Genomic DNA, 17,158 nt, shown 5'->3' on the forward strand with positions numbered 1-17,158 from the left:
TCCTCTGTAATTCTGTTGTGAGATGTGTATTTCTGAATTTGCAAAGTCTGGATAGGAGTAGTAAATAAAGTTTGGAGCACAAGGGCCACGGAGCACTGTGCACAACGGTCAGCAGGTCAGGTAAATTTCTCCATAGATACTGTACATGTTTGTAGGAATTCAGAGAGAATAGTAAGAAGCATGTCATTGAGAATGTTAAGCAAGGTCTCCCTGCGTTCCAAATGGAGTCCACATCCACAGTAAAGGACGAAGCTGTGGGCCTATATCCCCCAGGCTCAAAACCTAGCAGAGCAAGTCTCTGCATGTGGCAGCAGTAGCATCTGCAGCGAAATTTCAGTTGATCATTCATAGCAATCTGTCCAGCTTGGGAACAATGCCCTCTTTGGCTGGCTGAAAAAATAATACTGATTTATCGAAAGAGAAAAATACTGTTAGTTATTTAGGTAAAACGGCTGATAAGTTCGAGCCAACGGAGCCGACGGTGTGGGAAGAAAGAGAGGCAACATCTTTAACAAGTTTTCCTGCTAAAAACAGCACAAAAGGCGCCAAAACCAGAGGGAAGGGAATGGAAAAAGGCGTGACCCTGACTAGGCTCCTGGCGACCAACCACTCTTTCGGTCTTCTCTTTCCTCTCCAACAAACCCCTTTTTTTTGTGCTTGTGTTTGACCCAACCAAATCCCAAAACCAGCAGGCAGCAGATGGACACAAAGCACAGCACACCAACTTTTATTGCTTGTCCCGTCCTGCTCCTCCTCTTCCACCTCTTCCCTCTTCCTCTTGCGCGTCGCCGCCACCAAATTCCAAACCGCAATCCGCTCCCTGTGCGCGAAATCGGCTCACGCGTCCTCCGCTTTTCGGCACACGGGTCGCTGAATTGCTCGCCCTGCTCGTTCGCTGACTTCCACTCAACTGCTCGCCGGGCCTGCTGCTGCTGCTTCAATCAATCCACAGAGTAGGGGACGTCAGCTCGCTCAAGGCTGCTGGAAGCTCGGCCCCTTCCGCTCGCTGCTAGCTGGCTGCACAGATCTTCCTCGCAAGGTTCCTCTTCCTCCCGTCGAATCGAATTCTTCCTCAAATTCCGAGTCTTTGGCCGCCCGGAGCTGCTCCGTCCGGTCCGGGTTCGTCAAGATCGAGGCAGACTCGGCAGCGAAGCGCTTTAGGGTTCCCGCGAGCGCCCTGTGATGTTCGGGAATGGCGCTTAAGGCCACGGCGCAGGGCGCCGCGGAGGCGGCCGTAGCGGCCATCGGCCGGGGCTACGACGTCGTCTCCGACGTCCGCCTCAAGTACTGCAAGGGCAAGCTCGCGGACCCGGACGCGCGCCTCATTGACGTCTCCCGCGATGAGGTCCAGGACGTCCTGCTCCCCGGCGGGATCAGGGTCGCCGCCGTCCCCAAGTCCATCAAGTGCGACAAGGGCGAGCGCACGCGCTTCCGCTCCGATGTCCTCTCGTTCCAGCAGGTTGATTCTGATTTGATTCTTCTATCTACTATAAAGCGTTGAACATACTACTGCCATTGCTTTGGTTCATGGATGGCCACTACTTTGTTCAGGAGAAAATTCTGAACCAACCAAGAAATGTACCTTTTTTTTCTGCAGATGTCAGAGCAGTTCAACCGGGAGCTATCATTGACTGGGAAAATTCCTTCCGGCATGTTCAATAGCATGTTTGATTTTTCCGGGTGCTGGCAGAAAGATGCAGCTAACACCAAGTCACTTGCTTTTGATGGTTGGTACATTTCGCTATACACCGTGGCGCTATCAAAATCTCGGATCCTACTGCGCGATCATGTTACTCAGGCAGTTCCTTCAACCTGGGATCCTGCTGCTTTGGCAAGGTTAGACACTTACTCTTACCCTCCTATGATGATGCCATAAGACCATATTGTGATTGTGTTTAGGACCCTACCTATACCTACATTCATATATCTTTTTTGTCCTTTGGAGTTTCTCAGCTAAATGTTTAATTGTACAAGTCGACATTGCAAAGGAATATACCAGTTATAATGCACCTGAACTTTTGATTCTTGCTGCTTCACTTTCCAGGTTTATTGACAAGTTTGGAACGCACATAGTTGTTGGTGTCAAAATGGGAGGGAAAGATGTTATCTATTTGAAACAACAACATTCATCAAGCTTGCAACCAGCTGCTGTCCAGAAACGACTCAAGGATATGTCGGACAGGAGATTTCTGGATGCAAACGGACAGTATGACATGAGTAACAAGGATGCGTATGGGAAGGACAAGGTACTATCCTACTCTGCATTTTGTTGTTGTTGTGTGTATTCCAAGCAATCAGCAAATATGCAGAAATCTGCTTGTAAACCTTACTATTGTAGTTTTGATAAATGATTGTTAAGTCTGTGAAAACTGCATGATGATCAGTGTTTCCTGTCTTTCAAAGACGAGTCTTCAGTAATTTGATGTAATGTCCTGTGCAGCACGATGTGAGAGACCAACGGCTAAGATTTGTGGAATCAAGCCCATCAAGTTCATACTGTTCGAAGGAGGTATTGAGTTTTTCTTTTCTTTTCTTTTCTAGGAAGTGTGCTTATCACTTTTCCTATTCATGTAACTCCTCTCTTGGTATTTCAGGACTTGGTGATGGTGGTTAAGCGGAGAGGTGGAAAGGAATGGGACAAAGATATGCCTCACAGTGAATGGATAAACACTGTTCAATCAGAACCTGATGTTATCTCAATGTCCTTTTTACCTATTACGTCGTTGTTGAACGGAGTACCTGGCTGTGGGTTTCTGAACCATGCAATTAATCTATACCTACGCTGTAAGTTTGTCTTTCACTTCCCATTCATGTGACTGAGCATCCCTTTGTTAATTCATTTTCTATACAGCTAATCGCTCATGCCCATTAATTTTATCAAATTGCTAGTATTCGGCACAATCTAGATGCTGTTACATGAGGAAGCTTAGACCATTGGCAATGTATATGGTTGTATGTCATGCATGCTTTCTGATCTTTGGATTGCCTTGTTTAGAGCTACTGCTTGCTCAGTGTGTCACTTGATGCTTGGTATAGGTGGAAAGTTATGACGTAGCATGCCTTCGTTGATGCTTGAAAGACTGTAATGTCTGTGAAAGGGGAAAAACACCATTAAATTCAACAAGCTGCACAGGAATTTGCTACATAACATGTTGATTTGTCTAGTAGATTCATATTATGTGTTGCATGCAGTTTACAAACATAAAAGTGGATGATAGATTTATTCAATGTGTTGCAGATAAGCCTCCGATTGAAGAACTACATCAATTTTTGGAGTTCCAGCTACCAAGACAATGGGCACCTGTGTACAGTGACCACCCTCTTGGCCCTCAGAGGAAGAAACAGAGCAGTGCATCTTTGCCCTTAAGTTTTATGGGACCGAGGCTCTATGTCTGCACTAATATGGTACCATTATTCTTGTGGCTTCATCAGTTTATACTTCATACATTGTCACTCTGCATGATTCTATTGTTTATACTTACAAGTAGCCATGAAGTGCTTCTATGTAATGTTACGAGGAAAAAAAAAACAAATACCTTCGTTAGCATTACAAAATTAGGTTCTAAAAAAATGTGTGGAAATAATCTCTAGTAAGTAGTTCCATGTCATATTTCTGCTAAAGAAATGACAATTCAGTAGAGAAATGTAAGCTGTTACTTTGTATGGGTTGTTGACTGACTCCACGTTGTCAGACCTCACGTACAGTCATTTAAGAAGCTTTGGTGTCTGGTTAGAAGTTTTATTCATGCTGTTTCCTTGCATGTTTCGTGGTATTTGATACAGGTTGATGTGGGTGAAAGACCTGTTACTGGAATTCGGTTGTATCTTGAGGGGAAGAAGAGCAACATGCTGGCCATCCACCTTCAGCATCTATGTTCGCTGCCTCAAATCCTGCAGCTCCAGGATGATCCATACAACCACCGAACTCCAGAACCATATGACCACAAGTACCTGGAACCATTTGGATCCTGGAAGCGTTTCTCTCATGTTTACACGGCGCCAGTGGAGTCAGACGACGACTCCTCAATCGTGACCGGGGCACAGCTACATGTGAGCAGCCATGGGTTGAGGAAGGTCCTCTTCCTCCGCCTCAATTTCTCCAAAGTCAGCAATGCTGCACTTGTCAAAAACCCCGAGTGGGAAGGGTCGCCGAATCTGGGGCAGAAATCTGGTCTCATCTCGACGCTCATCAGCACGCATTTCTCTACGGCGGCTCAGAAGCCTGCCCCTCGCCCTGCAGATGTGAACATCAACTCGGCTGTGTACCCAGGTGGTCCGCCAGCACCTGCGCAGGTACCAAAGCTTCTCAAGTATGTGGACACAGCAGAGATGGTGCGCGGACCGCAGGACACGCCAGGATACTGGGTGGTCTCTGGTGCCAAGCTGCAGCTGGAGAGGGGCAAGATATCGCTGCGGGTGAAGTATTCACTCTTGACAGCCATGGTACCTGACGATGAGTATCCACTTGATGAATGAACAGAGTTGAAGCTCATTGCCTCAAAAGGGGGCTAAGCTAATGTGCATTTGATCATGTGGTGCATTGCAAGTAAAGAGTTTCAGCATGCTTCTTAGGAAACCTGACTTGTATGTACATCGCTTGTCTTTCAGTTATGACCATTTTCTCGGCAGATCCGGCGGCTGTCTGTAGTACAATCTTTGAAATTAAATTTGTTTTGCAAAAAGGAGTACACTACATTTTTTTTGTATATAAACATGTATTCGCAACGCAACGAGGTGAAAACAATGGTCGCCTTGCTTGCTCTGACATTCTTTTGAACAACATTCTTAAACATTACATTGCCCTCATTGGTTACCTCACCAGGCTACCATTTCGTTCTGCAGCAACATAGCTATTCTCGGGTTCCTGTTTCTAACAGGCTCGCTCTAAGATTGACTCTAGCATGGATCACCAAAAGAACAAACTCTGGAATCCGAACTCTTACACAGTAATAACTGGATCTCAGGAATATATCAAAGTAACCATGTTTCAGGAAACATATGGTGTTAAAATCGCATGAGGCTGTATTTACCAGCACATCTATGCTTCTACGCAAACACTTTATAACAATTATAAGTAGTTTCAGTTGACCCCATATATAGACATGTCAGATGCAAATCGTTCTGTGAAGGACTGTCAGTGCCTTCAGCTAGTTCACTGACTCATCTTGATCTTTATTTCAGTTGTGCAGTGCAGTCATCTATATTTTGTATTACTCCCAATGCTCGAACAAACTCCAACTCTCCATGCTTCCCTCCAAGTTTTCCTGCAAATTAGGAATATCAGAAAATAACATATAGCAAAAATATTAGAGTAGGTGCTACACACACAGGATGAGGGTAATACAGACAGCAGAGTTCAGATTCCTGGCACCTGGCCCTCTGGCTTCAGGACCAGATGATTTCTGACAGAATTTGAACCTGCGTGCTTATTTTCTTTATTTCGGATAGACCGCCAGCGGCTGCATACAGGCTGCGTCTTTCTAAGAAAAGGGGTGTGCAAATCATCTATTTCATATTCAAAGATGCTACGCAATGCTACACATGATTTGCAGAATGCATCCAGTTCTATTATAAGGAACTCAGGTAGCAGAAGGTGCCCTTTGTCACAGCTTCACAGCTCTAAACACAAATATACATACCATAGGTTTCGAGTCATCAGAGAATCGAGCTTCATATGTCAACTCTGAATTTCCTCTCTTTTCAGCACGGCGTGCATTAGCTTTTTCTTCATAAAAATCAAAATCATCCAGAATTGATGTTCCCTGAGGATGATCCTTGAAAATTTTCAACATTTGCACACCTTGTGGCAGCCCGATCTACATAAAAAAAAGAGTGTGCCTAAAATGGTACAAAATTATGCCCTAAAAACGTATGATGAGAAAGCTTTTGATGTCTATTAGAGCATTCATAATCAAAAATGGGAAAACCTTAGAGCATTTCTATAAACCTTCTACTATCCTGCTTGAAAATAATATTAGTTAATGCTTTTAATGTAAAATCACCAAATAATTCATTACTTTCCATAAAACAGATTCTTTTTAGCTTCTATGTTCTCCCAATCCCCAACGTTTCCTGCTTGAAAATAATATTAGTTAATGCTTTTACTGTAAAATCACCAAATAATTCATTACTTTTCATAAAACAGATTCTTTTTAGCTTCTATGTTCTCCCAATCCCCAATGTGTTAATATAAGAAAATAACCTCATTTGCAATCTTTATTTTTCTTGGAACAGGGGTATCAGAAATTCAGAACGATAAGCTAGAAGCTTGATACCTCCTGCGTGTCCCTGCTAAAAGTAACCTGCCTGTTGTCATTGTTTTCAAGAATTATATGTTTGAACAACCGATTTGGAACATCTTTTATAATATGCCATTTTATAGGGAAAAAGGCATTCCATTTATCTTCTTCCCAAAAGTCCATGGTCTTCTTGAAATCAACAGGACCTAACATTTCAGCCAAACCTACGAACTGGCCGCTGGTGTTGACCTGAAAAAAAAGGGAACATGGGGAACATAAATGTATTGAAATTTACAAATTAATAAAATAGTCATGGAACTGCTTCACTTATTCTAATGGCAGGACAGTCTGGGCAAGAATCAGGTTAAAGTGGTCCGCTAAGATAATCGACTACAATTTGAAATAATGGCCACAATTGATACAGAAACCAAACAATAAATAGCAACAAATATCATAAAAAAGTAGCATGAAGCAATCTTTTCATGCTCGTAAGTAGCAACTAGCCAACAGCAATCCTTTTTTTCTTTAATTAGTCCTCAAATTACACAGGTCAAGCAAGCATCACCTCATACATGTCTTGGTCAAACCAGCGTGTATGATCAGAAGTTTATTCAACCTTTTGAGTCCTATGTTTATGTGAAAAAAAACTAAACAATTATCCTAAGAAACCTTCAATAGGGTACAAATTCGAAAGGAAAAGAAAAATGAAGCAGGTTGTCTATAGAATCTAGATTACAATTTTCTTTAATATTGTCACAAGTGCTCATTAGTAATCTGTAACAATAGTGAACTCCTAGCATGCCTTCTTTTATCCTTATGTAGCATCGTAGTGGGCCACTAAAGAGTAGAGACAACAACCAATCATCTAAAACTTTGTAACTTAAGACAAAACCAGTCTTAGAATCCCCTCACAGAGAGGCAGTGATATCTTAATTATCTTCTCAAACATTGATTTTACAAGATATTAGGACCACTGGCCTCTAAAAAATACAAGGCAGAGTAGTCTTTGCTACTATAAACTGTCATTTACAACTGTTACAACCTACAAACAGGCAAAAAGGTAATAAACAATTTGAAGAAAGCATTTGATCCTTACTGACCGAGAAGAATAGGAAGACAGGGCACCTTTCACCATTGTCCTTCATTAAATTTTGAGCTTCATGGTATGCAGCATCCAGCTTATTGTTCCCATTTGGTGTACTTGCCCAAACGTTATATTTGATACCTTTATGAATGTCATCTTCACTATATGACTTTATCATAAAAAACTTGGCCTGTTTATACTCAACTGAAAAATCTGATCTATTATACTGATTTCTACGGATCAATGGACTTATGATATCTTTCACAGTGGATGACACTAAAGCATTGTTCAATTTATTTGCCCTCAGCCCATGAACTTGGTCCCTTAAATCCTCAGAATTCCTCCAGCGATTACCTTTCATATTGATCATATGGTGGCTGCTACTGTTTACAACTCTGTTAACCACCCTAGGTTTTGCAAAAGAATGTTTGCTTGTGATAACTTTGGCTTGCTCATTGGTATTAATCCTGGCAAAATTTTGCCTCGAGTGATTATTCCCATGAGAAGTACCTTGCTGGTATCTTGACAGTATACGTGCCTCAGCATCATGGCACCAATGACCAGAACGCAAAGGGATCCTATCTCGGTAACCATGGTGAAGAGACAGTGACGGGATCTCATCACCATAGCCAAGTCTCCCTGAGGACAGTGCGGTTTGAGGACCAAAGTGCCACTGACTTGAGCGTGAAGGTGCCTCATCATACTTCTTTCTAGATAAAGAAGGGATCTCATCGCCATACTGCAGGCCTCTTGGTACTGAAGGTGCCTCATCATACTTCTTTCTAGATAAAGAAGGGATCTCATCCTCAAAGCACCATTGACATGGAACATGATTGATCGCATCTGCATAGCGGGACCCTCTGGCATATCCAATCATCTGTTTCAATGAGAACTTGTCATGATGAATTATGGATACACAGAAAAAGGTTAATTGCTATACTTGCGTCAGATAAAAACACAGGCATAAGTTGCCATTTTAGTACAGTCAGGATGATCAACAGAAGTACCTCTTTGCAATGTTCTACAGATCGACCATTGCGGCTTGAAAAGGAAGTAAGGTCTGATCTTCTGTAGCAATGTTCTGAATGATCTAAACCATAATCAAGTTCAACTGCTCCTGGACACTTCCGCATGTGAGGAGCACTAGTAGGATACGAAGCAAGATAATCTGGCCTTGCACTGATGGTGTTGGTTTTGGTTCTCATTGTCCCCAATGCATGCCCTAATGCATCTGGGCTACTTGATGCCGCTTCTAATGCAGAAGACTTCTCCCAAGAACAGGCTGAAGTAGGAAAGTGTGGCTTCTGCGTATGATAATCTCTTCCCAGTGGCAGTGGATCCTTCGAACATGCATGTGACCCAAGTTCAGTAACATATTTGGTGTCGACAAACTGTGCTTGATAATCCTGAGAATGGAGGATTTGTTCAAGTAGAGAGTGAACAAGAGTTTAATATAGATCCCGAGAACTTTATCCACAAATTGCATGGTTGAATTTAAAACATACACATCATGGTACATAGCTCTTTGAGTAACAATTTTATTCACTGATCTATCTAAACCACAGATATTGGCTGAGTAGCCTGGACTTTGGACGTATGACATAGAAAATGCAACTAGTAAGGAATGATATTCAACAAGCGAACATAAGAAGTGCACCAAGAATACAAGAAATCGTTCAGATGCGCGGGTTCGAAGCAACCTCTCCGCAGATTTTGCGGGGGGAAGGCTTGCCTTGGTTTTTCCCTTCCCCAGACCCCACTCATGTGGGAGCCTCCGGCACTGGGTCTGCCCTTTTGTTCATATGTGAATGTAACTGTTTATCTTTTTCTTAAAACCAAGTTGATCTTTTGAGCATATGCGAACAAGCTAAAGTGTTTGAACCCATCCAGAAATATCTAGTAAATGTTTTATTCAGCATTTTTGCTGAACTATTTCATATTTAAACATTGAATTGGTTACTCAGTTAATAATTTGTATGGCTAGGCAAGATGTCATAAGGATGCAAGCATTGTAACAGAAAAAAGGAAAGGATAGATATAATCAAGAGAGAGCCTGTACCAAATGTGACAAATCCCTCTTTGCCTGGGACAGCAAATGACCATCTTCTTCAAATTTCATACTGCCCCCTACAGAATGAAAGCAAAATTGGGTGGCGAATAAACACAAACCCAACGGAACCTCGCTAACAGAATTTGGTTTCTTTGGGAACTACCAGGACACATACATAATTGATATGAAGAACATGAATCTTGCTCGAAAATCATATCCTTCCTAATGGTTGTACCAATTTTTGTTTCTGCTTTCCTTTCTGTTTCTGGTGGATCAAAAACTTCCTGCATCTGTCAAGCAAAAGACAAGTACATGTGAGAACCGACAAATAAAATGGCTAGTCCTGAATGTGCTGTTACTTCTCAACTATCACAAGCTAACATGTAAGGTAAAAAAACCGAGCCATGGAAACAGCATTAACCGGACTGGTTACTTCTCAACTATCACACGCCAACATTTAAGGTAAAAAAAAAAACTGAGCCATGGAATCAGCATGTAATCAGACCGGTTACTTCTCAACTATCACACACAAACATTTAAGGTAAAAAACGAGCTGTGGAATCGGCATGCGATCAGACCAGTAACTTCTCAACTATCACAAGCCAACATTTAAGGTCAAAAAACCGAGCCGTGGAATCGGCATGTAATCAGACTGATTACTTCTCAACTATCACAAGCCAACCCTTAAGATAAAAAAACCAAGCCATGGACTCAGCATGTAATCAGATCGTTGTCTACCTTTAAGTCTGTGTTTGGTTTCAAGGATGGGATGAGTCGATCCAAAAATTGGTGGTGTTTGGATGAGGATGGGATCACCCCATTTGAGGAATATACCTCGTAGATGCGGGATGGAGCCAGCCCTCGGAATCGAGGGCACGGGGACATACCTCTTGGTCCTTGTCAAACATCGTCGCCCTTCTATTCCTTCACGCGTGCGGGCGAGACACGGGTAGTGCGGGGTTGGGGGAGGGGATGGCTCCGGCGTGGTGTGGCAGCAGCGTGGATCCACGATGGGGAGGCGCGAGTCGTGCGGCTCCACGATTGGTCGGCGTGCTTCGGGTTTCGGCGTGGACGCGTAGTTCTCCAGCACGGCACAATAGGGAGGCAGCGCCACTGCGGAGAGGGACGAGCAGTGCAGAAGAGGTGTGGCTGAGGATGATAGGTTGGGCCCATTAATGACAGGCAGGGTCTATGGAAACTGTAGCTGAAGGCGTTAAAAACTCCATCCATCCCTTTTCACTCAATCACTCCCACCAAACATAAAACAAGGATGGATCGATCCATCCCTCTAAACCAAACACTTGCTGGGACGATCCCATCCCTCTAAATAGGAATGGAACCATTCCATTTCACGTCGACCCGAAACCAAACACATGCTACTACAATGACATGGAGCTCTTTTGATTACTGGAGAAAAAGAAAACATTTAAGGTCAAAGTATCAATATTTCAAAAGCTGAAGTCTGTCTAAAGTAGGAGAAAATAATCAATGTTGCTGCAGAGGATGGGCACTTTCATTTCTCTCTCAAAACTGCCCATGTACACGAGGGCACATGCATTCCATGCAGTTGCCGCTCATGTACCTGTAGTTATGGCAATAACCTGGTTTCTCATGCAATACACACAGAATAACGAGATGTTTTATCTAGAAAGAGGCAAGGTTTCAAGCAACAACCGATATATTCTCTAGGACGGATACTGGTCGCCGGATCCGAACGAAGAAGAGAGAGGTAGTAGCAGTCAGTCGGTGGAGATCAGATCAGCATGGCCGGCACGAGTTGCAAGTCATGCGGCGATGACAGCGGAGTTGTTGCTTGGGACTTGGGAGTGGATATTTTTTTTAGAGAGAGACGGGGGGCGGTCCGCTGCGCCGGCCTGGGTCCGGAAGAAAGGACACCCGTGGCCAAGCATTGCCATTTTCAATTCGGTAGCAGCAATGCAAGGCTATTGCTGCCTCACATCACTACTTGTTCAAATAGCTGCCTCGGTTTTTGGAAAAAAAAATGGGCAAAAAAAGTTCATTCCTTACTACCTATATTCACCATACAATACATTATGGAAACCCTTAAGTAAAATAGGAACCTATATAAAAACCTTTCAAAAGAGAATAAAGTATAATTACATTTGACAAAGTTTTCTTCTATGGTTAACTAACTGTAAGATAGAACATGGCCCAAGAAAGAACTTACGTGATGAGCCAAAAATCACACTTGCTAGACTTAGGATACAACCAATGATCTCTCAAGTTCTGAAGTATATAACTCTAAGGTGATTGCAGACATGATCTTCCCTGGTCTTGGAGGAAACCATAATGTCATCAATGAAAATAGCCACAAAGAAATCTAGCTTTTCAGAGAATGCAACTGATGATATACATGAAGTATGTTGGGGTATTAATGAGCCCAAAGACATCACGATGCTCATAAAACCTATATATCGACTCTATAAAGTCGTCTTGGGTATATTCCTCAGCTCCAACCCTAATATGATGGTATACCAATCTTAGATCAATCTTGGGAAAAATCTAGCTCCAAACAATTGTTGAAACAAGATATTAATTTAGGGGGGGGGGGCGCTTATTCTTCACTGTCACTGTCACTTCATTCAATGGTCAATAGTCCACACACATACGGAGACTATCATCTTTCTTCTTCACGAACAACACCGAGCAACCCATGGTGATGAACTAGGATGATTTTACCCTTTATCCAATAAATCAGTTAACCGCCTTTTTAACTCATTATGCTATATACTCTAATCACTGACGGGCCTCAATTTCGTCACAGATGGGAATTTGCATGTCTGTGATGATAGTAATCATATACATGGATTTTTTTTTCGTCTCTGACGTGGGTCATTAGATAGCCAACACGCTGACAGTCATTAAAGATGCATTTTGGCTACACCCATCTCTCATGTGGGTCATAAGAGACGTGGGTTTGGCTACATCCATATGTGACGATCAGTTAAATAAACAAACAAAAAAAAATCTCAATGCATTAGCAATTAAAGATATATTACACACGCGGGTCTTCGCTGGACAAGATGGCACTGCATATTAGGGAGTATGTATATTAACTAGTTTCTAGCCTGAACATCAACGTTTCTCGAAACTCTCTGAAGGTAATCTGGGCATAGGCTACATTGTCTACTAGTATATTGCATCTGAACATGATAGCCATTGCATCTGTAAGTCCAAACAAAAGGGCATTAGTGAGCAGGATTTAGCTCTTGTTGATAGCAGCGTGTGTACTATAGTGGGCATGCCTTCCCAATACACCGAAGTTGGGTGCAGCCTCCGTCAGTTGTTTTGTTTCTTCTTCAATAAAAATAAAGGAAACCTTTTGTCTGGGAGAAAAGAGTTGTCTCTCAGCTCTCGTCTGGGGATGCTCTCTCTGTCCGCCGCCACACCCCCCCCCCCCCCCCCCCCCCCCCCCCCCCCACACACACACACACCCATAAAAGAAAACTTAAGTCATGGTTCTACACATGGTATAATAAGTCTCCCTGTTTGTTGGTGTTAGCTGTTGGGTGAAGGACTGAACCTACTGTAAGTCTGTGAGACTTGTCCTGTTGCATTGCATTGTTCATTGCTAATGGATGGAGGAGCCAGTTTGTTGGTGTTAGCACACAGAGACCCACTGGCTATGGCTGGTGTCTACTTCTCTGAATTCTCTCTTGAAAGGGAGCAGTAGAATAGAACGCCCAGGGTGCAAGGTATGATGCATGCTGAACCATCCATCAGACTGTCTCAGATGGATGAATATTTTTGAAAGACCCAGATGGATGACCATTATTTGTTGTTTTCCATGTATATGTATATATGTATCCTCTGCCATCGCAACACAGTCACAGATATATATGTAGGGCAGGGCACACCCAGTGTCGGAGGCTCCCACATGAGTGGGGTCTAAAGAAGGGAAAACCCGAGGTTAAGCCTTCCTCCGCAAAATCTGCGGAGTGGCTGCTTCGAAAATGAAACGATGTGTGAATTAGTGATGCAGGGCAGCAGCAAAAACGACAACAACGGCAACATTTTCGAGAGATGGAAAGAAAGGAAAAGAAAAAAAAGAGAGTGATTCCATGACTCGCAAATTTTCAGTGTTCTCAGAAAAGAGAAACGATGAAGTTACAGGCGAGCACAAACCTTGCGCAGATGAAACAACAGCATTCAGCCATACCTGGATCTTCAGGAAGCATATAACAACTTAATATCAAAGCATACAGTCTACAACTGTCCTAAAAACTGGAGTGTAATTTCCTATCAACTTTTGTCATCAGCTAATCCTTACACTCACCTATTCTATGATTCTGTTTGCCTATCACACGCAAAGCCTTGCAAAGGTTAAGTACCCAGTGTGCCCTTTAGCAGTGCTGCATGGCCTAACCAAAATGGAGGAGCTCCTTCGTGGGAAATCTGTGTTTTCACCTGGGGCTGTCAACATTCTTCTTTTCTGCGGAAGAGGCCCCACACATGCATCCTCGGAGGTGACACTCTTCAGAGCAACGTCTCGTACTTCATACGTGCGAAGAAGAATCTCAAAGGTTCTAATATCTGTGAAACACGGTTGATTTTCGTTAGCCCCTTGAGCAAGGCAATTTGAAAGCATGTGAAATAGTGTTGGAGTTCCATATAAAAGATCCTCGATTAGTACCAACATAAGTAAGACTCTGTAAGGTAAATGTATGCAATATGACTTAGGAGAACTTATTATGTAGTCCATTCAGGACACTTGAAAATGATATGAAATCACCTACTGTTGGACACAAATTTTATTTATTTATGCTCATGAAACAAAGCTGCAGTTAGGCAGCTAGTACTCTTCATGCTACAATAACACTGGGAGCAAGTATATAATAATAATCAAAGTTACTCTTTTAACATGTTTTACGAAAGTAAGAAACATTATCAATTCTATCTAGATGAAGCATAGTAAGAGAATGTACCATACCTGTGAAACATGTTTTCATGGCTTCACAAGCACGCTGCACTTGCTCAATACAAGGCGAAAAGGAGCATAGAACACCGTCTTTCTTTAGCATCAACCCAACAGATGGTATTGCAAGCCAAGGCTGGGGCAAGTCCAGGAAGACAGCATCAGCAGCACCACAATGTTCCTCTGGGAATCCTAACCCTTGTACATCCCTCACATTGACTGTGATGAGGCTGCTCAAGCCATTCTTCTCAAAGTCTTCCCTATTTGCCAGACGAAACTGAAACTATAATTGCACAAATAATAACTAACAACAACAACAACAATAATAAAGCCTGTCAGTCCCAAGCAAGTTGGGGTAGGCTAGAGTTGAAACCCACCAAGAGCCCCTAGTCACGGTTCAGGCACACAAATAATAACTAAAAAAAGTAAAAATCCATTATATTCCTCGAAAAACCTGTTCTTTCTACAACAGAAGCTTTAATTTGTCACCCATACTCGAAAAACCTGTTCTTTCTACAACAGAAGCTTTAATTTGTCACCCATATTTCTATAGAGTTAACATAGATATCTATCCACCCAAAGAAAGAGTGCGGACTGAAATTGCTGTTGCATCCTCACTTGAGTAAATTTTCCTACATGTATAAGCTGCACTTCACCAATACCGATATCCTTAAAATGCTTCTAACAAAATGGCGTTCCTGTATCTTGTATTTTGCGTCGTCTATCTCATTTCGAACACAGCTGCGAAATGCTGGATCACTAACTCCTATACGTGCTGCAAAGGCACAGGTTACGAAAACTTGTTTACTATAACCACATTTTTACATAAAACCTTCCAAGTTCTACATGTCCATATACTATAGAGGCATTTAATGGACGCCGTTATGCATCTTTGATGTTATAAGGCCAGTCTCAATGGAGTTTCATGGGGGGTTTCATGCACAATTAATAAGGTGCCACGTCAGTTTTTGCATGAAACTGGGAGGAGAGAGAAGAGATTCGTTTCATGGCCATGAAACTTATCCGCACTGTTTCCAAAACTTTGGAAACGCCGTGAAACCTGCACTGAGGCCCTTCCTTCGTTTCATCGCGACTTTTCTTCTCCGGGACCACGCGGGGAAGAGAGGGATGATAGGGATAGGTGGGACCCGTGAATAGTAAAATAAGGGATGAAACCGTGCCATGAAACTTTGCACTGTGGGAGAGACCTGTTTCATATCAAAGTTTCACGTGTTGGAAACTGGGAGGTGAAACTCTCCATTGAGACTGGCCTAAATAACTAATTGTACTGCAGGGATTTCAATATTGAAGCATGGATTTTGCTGTTCTAGCTTTCATGCAGCCTCAGCAAAGACCAGACCCAACCCTCACAGAGCTTAAGGGCTGTCCACAGTTCCAGGTACAAAATTCAATGTCGAGGCACATGGAAGTCTTCCACGTTTATTACATGGAATTTTCTCACACCAAACCCAGCTTTAACTCCTTTGATGGAAGGTGTGCAAGTTCAATGTGTTATCATTAGTTCTGAATTTGTCATCAAAACTGACAACACGTAGGACCCTGGTTCTTCAAGCAAAACTACAAAGCACAAAATTTTCACCAAATTTATTCTCCTATGAAGATCAAATTTTATTTCACTTATTATGCTATATGAGTGCGTAAGGTATTATTGTATTCCAGGAAAATTAATTCACATGCTTTATGGGGATTGTATCAGTAATATCCGACAATCATACATTATATGCTGATGACACAAGGGTTGCGAAAATCTAATGTATCCTTATTAGAGGCTAAGATGTTTGACACCAATTTAAAGCCTTGACCACAAAAAGAAAGCAGAGTGTTCCTTACCTAGCTGAGGCGGCCCTCTGCTCGTGGAAATCAAAGGTGTGGACACGGCCATGCGGCGCGACGGCGCGTGCCAGCGAAGTGGTGAGCGATCCACTTCCCGTACCCGACTCGAGAACGACGCAGCCGGGTACAAGCTCGAGGTAGGCGACGACGAGGCTGATGTCGGCGATGTAAAGGATCTGGGTGCGGTGGCTGAGCACCAGAGTCCAGAGCTCCGGGGTGGGCGCCAGGAGGTGCACGAACCCACCGCCGCCTGCCTTGGCCTTGCCTCCGCCCTTATTACTACCTCCGCCGCAACCGAATACCTTGGATCCGAAGGGGCGGCCGATCCAGTCGTCGTGGCGGAAGACGCCGAACCGGTTCTGGAGCACGCCGCCGGGGCGCACCGCGACGGCGCGCATCGCGTCGTGGTGCTCGTACACCACCACGGTGTCGCCCTCCGCGATGCGACGCTGCGAGGTGGGCTTGGACGAGGGATCGAGGGGGACCATCGTCATGGTTGTGGAAGGATCACGGCGACCGGCCGGGCGGGGAGACGGGTTGGGAAGAGTCGCGGGCGGCCTCACAAAGCGCGGCGGCGGGGGGGGTTTGGGTATAGTTTGCTGGATTTGAGGAATCGATAATGCTGGGGTGAGACAGTTTCCTCAGCGGCTGTGACGATGGCGCGGGCGGGGGCGCGGGGTTGGAAGGAGGAGGGAGGAGCGACAGGCTCGGTGGCGGCGCCGACGCGGCCAGGCCAGAAGCGGCGCGGGGGTGAGAGGAATTAGCAGTGCGGTGCGGGGCCGGAGATTAGCGGTGGGTAGGGTTTTGAGCCTTTTCCCCCTCAAAAGATGTCCAATTTCTGCGTGACGCTAAAAAGTTCACACGGATCCTGGTGTCATAACGCTAAACTCTTTTATGCAACACGTCATTCTGTCTCCATTCTGTTTGGTTTTGACTGTTTGACAGCTCATACATGTGACACCGGGCAGGAAAAATGTCCATGTTGTCCTTTTAGT

The 17,158-nt window shown here is 43.7% G+C and overlaps 3 protein-coding genes across 3 annotated transcripts; 1 reads left to right on the forward strand and 2 right to left on the reverse strand.

The window, feature by feature from the left end:
* Positions 1-22: 22 nt before the first annotated feature.
* On the forward strand, positions 23-4,806 carry LOC136513567 (MACPF domain-containing protein At4g24290-like). The gene is made up of 7 exons (XM_066507542.1): positions 23-1,459; positions 1,598-1,836; positions 2,045-2,246; positions 2,441-2,509; positions 2,595-2,784; positions 3,239-3,405; positions 3,784-4,806. The coding sequence occupies exons 1-7, from the start codon at positions 1,193-1,195 to the stop codon at positions 4,474-4,476; spliced, it is 1,827 nt and encodes a 608-aa protein (XP_066363639.1). The 5' UTR covers positions 23-1,192; the 3' UTR covers positions 4,477-4,806.
* A 141-nt stretch (positions 4,807-4,947) lies between these two features.
* On the reverse strand, positions 4,948-10,492 carry LOC136513566 (uncharacterized). Its single transcript, XM_066507541.1, has 8 exons — positions 10,261-10,492; positions 9,549-9,663; positions 9,383-9,450; positions 8,331-8,729; positions 7,340-8,200; positions 6,276-6,488; positions 5,640-5,816; positions 4,948-5,264 (listed from the first exon to the last, which is right to left on the reverse strand). The coding sequence occupies exons 1-8, from the start codon at positions 10,279-10,281 to the stop codon at positions 5,211-5,213; spliced, it is 1,908 nt and encodes a 635-aa protein (XP_066363638.1). The 5' UTR covers positions 10,282-10,492; the 3' UTR covers positions 4,948-5,210.
* A 3,035-nt stretch (positions 10,493-13,527) lies between these two features.
* Positions 13,528-16,957, reverse strand: LOC136513260 (uncharacterized). The gene is made up of 3 exons (XM_066507255.1): positions 16,161-16,957; positions 14,325-14,569; positions 13,528-13,927 (listed from the first exon to the last, which is right to left on the reverse strand). Exons 1-3 carry the CDS (start codon positions 16,655-16,657, stop codon positions 13,695-13,697), a joined length of 975 nt encoding a protein of 324 aa, XP_066363352.1. The 5' UTR covers positions 16,658-16,957; the 3' UTR covers positions 13,528-13,694.
* Positions 16,958-17,158: the final 201 nt, after the last annotated feature.

Source organism: Miscanthus floridulus, chromosome 16 (assembly GCF_019320115.1).
Source record: "Miscanthus floridulus cultivar M001 chromosome 16, ASM1932011v1, whole genome shotgun sequence".
NCBI classification, from domain to species: domain Eukaryota; kingdom Viridiplantae; phylum Streptophyta; class Magnoliopsida; order Poales; family Poaceae; genus Miscanthus; species Miscanthus floridulus.

Bases quoted from the DNA above. Each gene is read 5' to 3' on its own strand.
- LOC136513567 (XM_066507542.1), top strand. From the start codon at position 1,193: ATGGCGCTTAAGGCCACGGCGCAGGGCGCCGCGGAGGCGGCCGTAGCG. The intron at 1,460-1,597 runs GTTGATTCTGAT...TTTTTTCTGCAG, and splicing joins ATGTCCTCTCGTTCCAGCAG to ATGTCAGAGCAGTTCAACCG. The intron at 1,837-2,044 runs GTTAGACACTTA...TTCACTTTCCAG, and splicing joins GATCCTGCTGCTTTGGCAAG to GTTTATTGACAAGTTTGGAA.
- LOC136513566 (XM_066507541.1), bottom strand. From the start codon at position 10,281: ATGTTTGACAAGGACCAAGAG. The intron at 5,817-6,275 runs GTATCAAGCTTC...TTTTTTATGTAG, and splicing joins TTAGCAGGGACACGCAGGAG to ATCGGGCTGCCACAAGGTGT. The intron at 5,265-5,639 runs GTATGTATATTT...CCTAATTTGCAG, and splicing joins CTGATGACTCGAAACCTATG to GAAAACTTGGAGGGAAGCAT.
- LOC136513260 (XM_066507255.1), bottom strand. From the start codon at position 16,657: ATGACGATGGTCCCCCTCGATCCCTCGTCCAAGCCCACCTCGCAGCGT. The intron at 14,570-16,160 runs GTAAGGAACACT...TCTGGCAAATAG, and splicing joins CAGAGGGCCGCCTCAGCTAG to GGAAGACTTTGAGAAGAATG. The intron at 13,928-14,324 runs GTATGGTACATT...CGTGTTTCACAG, and splicing joins CATGAAAACATGTTTCACAG to ATATTAGAACCTTTGAGATT.